This window comes from Myotis daubentonii, chromosome 2, assembly GCF_963259705.1.
Source record: "Myotis daubentonii chromosome 2, mMyoDau2.1, whole genome shotgun sequence".
Classification (NCBI taxonomy): Eukaryota; Metazoa; Chordata; class Mammalia; order Chiroptera; family Vespertilionidae; genus Myotis; species Myotis daubentonii.
The window spans coordinates 56,327,901-56,335,793 of NC_081841.1; the positions used below are offsets into that span (position 1 = coordinate 56,327,901).

General features: G+C 45.7%; 1 protein-coding gene across 1 annotated transcript; it reads left to right on the forward strand.

The window, feature by feature from the left end:
• Positions 1 to 2,439: 2,439 nt before the first annotated feature.
• On the forward strand, positions 2,440 to 4,628 carry RPS26 (ribosomal protein S26). Its single transcript, XM_059683221.1, has 3 exons — positions 2,440 to 2,802; positions 3,864 to 3,994; positions 4,296 to 4,628. The coding sequence occupies exons 1-3, from the start codon at positions 2,619 to 2,621 to the stop codon at positions 4,329 to 4,331; spliced, it is 351 nt and encodes a 116-aa protein (XP_059539204.1). The 5' UTR covers positions 2,440 to 2,618; the 3' UTR covers positions 4,332 to 4,628.
• The last annotated feature ends 3,265 nt before the right edge of the window (positions 4,629 to 7,893 follow it).

Sequence of the window (7,893 nt, forward strand, 5' to 3'; positions counted from 1 at the left end):
GAGCACTCATAAATGCCAAGCACTGTGCCAAGTACCTGTTTAATTGTAGAAACAACCTACAAAGAAATGATCACCATTACCAGGGAAGAAATAAAAGCCCAAGAGAATAAATAACTCATCTAAGACTCATCAGCCAATGAGTGACAGAACCTGGATGTGAACCAGAGGTGTGTGACCAAAGTGTGTGCCCATCCCTTTTGCCAGGGAATGCAGCCAATGAAAAGTCCATAAAAATCCCAAGAAAAGCCAACATAGGCACATTAAGTTGGTTCTGACTTAAATACATATTAACTATTTTCTGTTCCCTTCACTCTGAATTTTTTTTCTTCCTATCTACCTCACTGCCATTTCATATGGTAGTGTTTGCCTTCCTGTGTCCATGAGACTACTAAAGTAAAAATTGGAAACACTTCCATCTAGAGTCTATCGTTTTCCATTCTCCATTGAAACTAACAAATTCAAAATAGAGACTATGAATAAAATTGTTTTGAAGCCAAATCAAAAGTTAGGAAACAAGCCCTAGCTGGTTTGGCTCAGTGGCTAGAGCATCGGCCTGTGGACTGAAGGGTCCCGGGTTCGATTCCAGTCAAAGGCACATGCCTGGGTTTCGGGCTCCATCCCCAGTAGGGGGCGTGCACGAGGCAGCCAATCAATGATCCTCTCTCATAATTGGTGTTATTATCTCTCCCTTCCTCTCTGAAGCCAATAAAAAAATATATTTTAAAAAGTTATAAAATAAATTTCGACCCCACTAAAGTGGGTTAGAGGTTAGGAGAAACCATGATGTGTTGTTGGAGGGAAAGTGAGTCTGGTGTATTCAGACTCCAGAATGATTCTTGAATAAATGAACAGTTGGTCTCCCTCTATATCATCTTGGGTCTGAATGCTGGTAGGTCCCATTGACATTCTAGTTTCTACAATTTTGGAGACACCTAGGTGTTTGGCTGCCCATAGATAGCCACTCCTGCTGAAAGCTAAGGATTTTCTGAAGGCTCTTAAGAGGTAAATGGAGCATATACATACCAGCTAGAGTCGCTCAGTGATTGAGTGTCGACCTATGAACTAGGAGGTCACCTTTTGATTGCCAGTCAGGGCATATGCCAAGGTTGCAAGCTCAATCCCTAGTGTGGGATGTGCAGGAGGCAGCCTATCAATGATTCTCTCTCATCATTGATGATTCTGTCTCCCTCTCCCTTCCTCTCTGAAATCAATATATATAATTTTTTAAGTGTGTTTCAGTCAGGGGTCAGACTCATCAATGAGGCAAAATCACTTTAGTGGAGCTTGATCAGCATTTCTTTTTTAAAAATTGAATATACCAGAGCATCTTTATGTCATAAGGGTATTTCGTAAAGTTTGTTTCAGTTGTGTGTGTGTGTGTGTATTGTGTAGGTATTGAGTATCATATATTTCTACTATGTATTTCTACTCTGAGTCTGAGTCAAAATTATTTAAAGCGCTGGTCCAGGCTGTCCATCCACTGTTGGTTGGGTTAGAAGCAGTGCGGTTTAGTGGAGCCAGGACACCTCTTACTAGCTCTGTGTGACTTGGGGCAACCTCAGTTTTAACCTCTCTACAGTACTCCTCGGTTCTTCTATCTGTAAAGTGAGGATAATAATAGTACCTGCTTTATAGAGTTGTTGAGGATTACATGAGTTAATATTTATAAAGCACTTACTACAGTGCCTGGCACTGTGATAAGAGGATCCAAGAATTAAAAGGTGAATGAGAAACAATGCACTTGTCCCTGGCCCCTCATTGTGGGTTTTTCTCCATACTGGAAAGAGGAATTAACAAAATGTTTTGTTCCCCGCCAGGTCCTCCGTTTCTCAATCCTACACCAAGGAGTAGGATTGTCAGAGAAGTGAGCCGAGAGCGTCCCCCGGAGGCGTAGAGCCGTCCGGTGTCTAAGTGCTTGGGGCAAAAGGCCTGTCAGCTTCGCACTACAACTCCCACCATGCTTCTCTTCCCATCTGGCCTCTAATTGGCAGCGCGATTTGTGATCTTGCGCCAGGCAACTTCCGCTTTTAGCGTCGCAAAACCAGATTAATTGTACCGCCCAAAATTACTTCCGGGGTAGGGCGTCGCAGTGCCTGCTGGGAGACGTATAACTTTAATTTTCTTCCGCCATCAGGAAAAATAGTCCCATGGTCACCTTGTTCCACCGGTAAATAAACTCGAGAAAAGCCTTTCTGCCCTAGATTTCAGCATAAACGCTGAATAATAAAGAAAATTTGAGTAAGGTGGGTTGCCGTTCTTGGCGTTCGTCAACTAAGGATTCTTCCGGTGTGAGTGGAGGGATCTCGCGCTATATAAGGGAGGCGGGCCGGGCGCCGGATCCTCTCTCGGGTCGTCGTTTCCAAGATGGTGAGTGCTGGCGCGTGTGGAGCGGGCGGTTTGGGTGAGGTTGAGTGGGGCAGATTCCGATTGGGGGGGATTTGGGAGCCGGGTCCAAGGAGGAGCGGGCGGAGCGTGTGTTTACCCCGGGCTTGGAGAGAGATTTGCGGAGGAACTGGGGATGTAACTGGCGTCTTCCTTGGGCGGCTGGTGCGGAATGTAGCCGGTAGGGGCCGAGGCTGGGCAAGTTGCGCCTCCGTTCTAACAAGGTCTTTATCCTCATGCAGACCAAGAAAAGGAGGAATAACGGTCGTGCCAAAAAAGGCCGAGGCCATGTGCAGCCTATTCGTTGCACCAACTGCGCCCGGTGCGTGCCCAAGGACAAGGCCATTAAGAAGTTTGTCATCCGAAACATAGTGGAGGCCGCAGCCGTTCGGGACATCTCCGAAGCGAGTGTCTTCGACGGTGAGTAAGCCGCCGGCGTCATCGGCAGGCTCCCTAACGCCCACCCTGCGCCCCGCGGGCTGAGTTCACGGGAGCACCCCCTGCGGGTTATACACCTTTAAGCTTGTTGCCAGTAGAAGAGAACGAGGCTTTTTCTTTTTTTTTTTAAGGGAATGGGAGTCCAAAAGCACTTCCAGAACTTGTTCTGTAGCAGTGTTTGGGGAGCAATAACTACAAGCATGGTACACTGAACAGCCCCTTTGCACCGGTTTTATTTGAGTGCCTGTTGGAAACGTACAGACTAAGTCTGGGAGAATGTTTCAAGTAGGAGGCCGCCTGGATTGGTCACCAAAGGTGTTTCTGGGCAATATGATATGTTTTTTTTTTTTTTCTTAAGACAAATTGGCTTTTTCTTGTTAATCCTCTCCCAGGGACATTATTTTTATTGATTTCAGAGAGGGAGGGAGGGAGAAACATCAACGATGAGAGAATCATTGATCGCCTGCCTCCTGCACGCCCCACACTGGGATCAAGCCCACAACCCGGGCATGTTCCTAGACCAGGAATCAAACTGTGGCCTCCTAGTTCATAGGTCAACACTGAGCCACGCCCGCCGGGCTTTCCATAGGTTTTTAGGGAGAGTGGAAAGGAGGGAGAGACAGAGAACATTGATGTGAGAGAGACTCATCCATTGGATGCCTCCCGCCGAGACCAGGGATGGGGAATCTAGGCTGCAACCAAGATACATCCCCTTGACCAGAATCAAACCCGGGACCTTCAGTCCTCCAGCTGATGCTCTAGCCACTGAGCCAAATTGGCTTTTTAGGGCCTAAAATTTAGGCAAGAAGAAAGTGCCCAGGAGTAGGTGTTGGGGCTGGTGCAGCTGCTGAAGGAACAGGATGTTTGGTTTCTCTGGGATGTGGGCTTGGTCTCCTTGGTGATAGGAAGAATTAGTGTGTTACTCGTTTGTGAAATTGCATGTGTTTAGTTAGGCACCAGAAACTGAATTTGGGAGTGAAATGGTGTAGGTATGCTGACAGGCATTTACGTGCATTTAATATTCTGTTCCTTTTCCATCTTAGCCTATGTGCTTCCCAAGCTGTATGTGAAGCTGCATTACTGTGTGAGCTGTGCCATTCACAGCAAGGTGGTCAGGAATCGGTCTCGTGAAGCCCGGAAGGACCGAACACCCCCACCCCGATTTAGACCTGCGGTAAGTACCAAAAAGGAGATGTGGATGCCAGAGGGGTGGTGTACAAAGCAAGAGTTTTCAAATTAATGTCCACCTGTGGTGAGGTCAGCTAAGTCTGATGAGGTAGGTGGGACCCACACCTAAACATTTACTTAGAGTCACATAGAAGAGAATTTTTTTGGAATGAGTAGTGTGGTCTACTTTCACATCTATCAGTTTTCCATGCACTTATGGCCCAAATACATTTTAGTGATGGGAGAGTCGTGGTCAGGTTCTTTGAGGGGACAGTCTTTAATTACTCTTTCATTCCTTTGTCTTTCAGGGTGCTGCTCCACGACCTCCACCAAAGCCCATGTAAGGAGCTGAGTCTTCAAAGAGTGAAGAAAGTTCTCTGGGGGGAAATAAATGGAAATTGTAGTTCATATAGTGTGTTGGGTGTGGTTTTTGCCTGATAGAATGGGGATTGTGTATGTCATGGATTATAATTCTTTGACCAAGTATTCAAGTGTGGGATGCCGCGTACTCTTTCATGAGGGAGGGTATTCCTGTACCTTAACTTCGGGTTCTTTTGTATTTGTATCCTCAGCCTCCCCAGTTTGCATAGTTTTTGTGGGGAAAGGGGATTAAAGTATTTGTAAGTATTCCATTAATTTAACCTGGCTAGTCAGTGCTTTTTAAATGGGAAGGAGCAGGGAGGGTAAGGAAGTGTTGAGTGATGAGCAAATCAGGCAGAGACTTAGACAGAAGTGTGCCTACCCTTGCTGAGAGAGAGAGAGAGAGACTTTAATTAGAAAGTTATCAATTGGGGATATATATATAAAAAAGTGATAGCAAAACAATCCAATGGAAACTGCTGCATGATTTACTTAATGGTCAGCGTACTAATGCATGTGCTGGGACAGCTGTGGCAAATCCTGAATTTCGTCAGAACCTTTAAGTCAGTGGTTCTCAACCTTGGTTGCACATTAGAATCACCTGGGAATCCTTTTAAAATCCTCATTTCTGGGCCTCGTCCTCCGGAAATTGTGTTTTTTTATTATGGGGTGGGACCACAACATTAGTCACAAACAATTGCTTGAGGATGAGGCCCAGAAATCAGGATTTTAAGAAGATTCCCAGGTGATTCTAACGTGCAGCCAAGGTTGAGAACCACCGGTTTAAGTTTAGGCAAGCGTATCTATTCCTCTTGGGGTAGGCTTATGAGACCTATCTGTCCCCTTTACATCGGGTGTAAACATTGGGTGGGAGAAAATCGGGTCCAAGGTTAAAGTGCTTACCCTGGGAGTCCCATAGCCCAGCTTGCTCAGTAAAGCCAGGTTCAAGCAGGGAAATCCGGGCCATGGTTGCTCCAAGATTTCTCTTGAATTAATTGTGTGCACAGCTTATCTTTTCCTCAGGGTAGGTCTTAACTGGCTCTCCCAGGAGTTTAAGGATTGATTTATGCAATCTAAATGCAAAGTAAAATCCTGGCTCTAGAGGTCGTACATTCAGGAGCCTAACACTGCTTAGAATTAGTTTAGTGATTTCTTTGAAGCTAATTGATTTTTTGGAGTACCAGAACTAACTTTCTCGGGGCGCGGCGGAGGGTGCGGGCGCGCGGCCGTTAGCGGCTCCCCGCCGCCAACCGTCACCGTGGCGGTAGTCCCCGGGGCCCGCGTGACCCGGCCCCCGTTTGCGCGCTCGCCCCTCCGCCGGCGCAGTCACCGCGCGGGGCGGCCGCCCGTGAGGAAGCTACAACGAATAAAGCTCCGAGACAGGCGCCCTCGTCGACACCTGGACGGGCGGCCCTGGCCGGGAGCGGCGGCCCGCGTGCACCGGGAGCGGCGAGCGGCAGAGGCGACCTCCGGCCCGGCCCGCACCAGCCTCCCTGCAGGCGCGGCATGGCCCTGGTCTGGCACTCTCGGGATGCTTCTTGAGCCCCTTCGCCGGCGGTTATCTCGGAGGGACGGTTGTGGCCACACCGACATCTATTTTGCAAAAGCTGGAAGAGCCTCTATTATCCTCATAATAAATAGAATTCGAGAGAGGCTGCAGCGAATGAAGCCTATAAAAGAGAAGGCGTGCCGAAGATTCAGAAAATCTGCCAAGACGAGGAGGGTGACCCAGGGGGAGCCATCTTCAGGGCCTGTATGCCGGCTATGCCTCCAAGAACCTGGGGATCCTGAAAAATTAGGGGAATTTCTTCAGAAAGACAATCTCAGCGTGCACTATTTCTGTCTTTTGTAATTCCAGTTTGGTCCTGGGAGCATGCCAGTGTAGCTTCTACTTACTCTGCCGCCGTTTTGGAATCTGTGGAACAAGTCAGTTTTGATGGGGAAGAGAAGAGTGGCTGAATAAGTCTGTTCTAATTACAGTTTTAATCTCTTCCAGAAATGTAATCTTATCTTGTCTGGGATTTTCTGTTTTCATTTTATTAATGATGCCTTTTGAAGAACATAAGTTTTTAAATTTGATGAAGTCCAGTTTATCAATTTTGTTTTTTATCATTAATGCTTTTTTGTGTGTCCCAAGAAATCTTTGCCTACCCATTGAATTATCTCGGTGTCTTTTTCAAAATCAATTGACCATATATCTGTGCATCTTAGTGATCTATTTATGTTATTGATTTGTAAGTCAATTCTTACACCAGCGCAACACTGTCTTGATTGTGACTTTGGAGTGTCTTGAAATTAAGTATTGTAAGTTGCATTATTTTCCAAGATTGTTTTGGTTATCAGTTCCTTTAACATATAAATTTTATAGTTAGCTTTAAATTTTTCTCTTAAAAAAAGCCTTTTGGAATTGTGTTGAGGAATTGCATTGTAGAATGGACAAACAATATTGAATCTTACAATCCATGGACATGATATAGTGCACCATTTGTTTGGGTCTTTTAAAATATATCTTAGCAATTTTCTAATATATTTTTATTGATTTCAGAGAGGAAAGGAAAGGAAGAGAGAGAGATAGAAACATCAATGATGAGAGAGAATCATTGATCGGCTGCCTCCTGCATGCCCCCAATCGGGGATCAAGCCCACAAGCTAGGCATGTGCCCTTGACCGGATCGAACCCAGGACCCTTCAGTCCACAGGCCAACTCTCTATCCACTGAGCCAAACCAGCCAGGGATAGAGATAGAGATTGAGATAGAGATAAGAAAGATCAATGATGAGAGAGAATTATTGATCAGCTGCCTCCTGCGCGTCCCACACCAGGGATCAAGCCCACAAACTGGACATGTGCCCTAACCAGGAATCAAACCATGACCTTCTGGTTCATAGATCGAAGCTCAACCACTGAGCCATGCCAGCCGGGCAGCAATTATTTTTTTTTTTAATTTTATTTTTTTTAATTAAATCTTTATTGTTCAGATTATTACATTTGTTCCTCTTTTTTTTCCCCCCATAACTCCCCTCCTCCCAGTTCCCACCCCACCCTCCGCCCTCACTCCCCACCCACTGTCCTCATCCAGTCTCTTCCCACATCTCCCACACCCCTTTCCCCCCCAAGAATAGTCAGTCCATTCCCTTTCTATGTCCCTGATTCTATTATAATCAACAGTTCATTCTGTTCATCAGATTATTAATTCACTTGATTCTTAGATTCACTTGTTGATAGATGCATATTTGTTGTTCATAATGTGTATCTTTACCTTTTTCTTCCTCTTCCTCTTCTTAAAGGATACCTTTCAGCATTTCATATAATCCTGGTTTGGTGGTGATGAACTCCTTTAGCTTTTCCTTATCTGTGAAGCTCTTTATCTGACCTTCAATTCTGAATGATAGCTTTGCTGGATAAAGTAATCTTGGTTGTAGGTTCTTGGTATTCATCACTTTGAATATTTCTTGCCACTCCCTTCTGGCCTGCAAAGTTTCTGTTGAGAAATCAGCTGACAGTCGTATGGGTATTCCCTTGTAGGTAACTGAGTTTCTTTCTCTT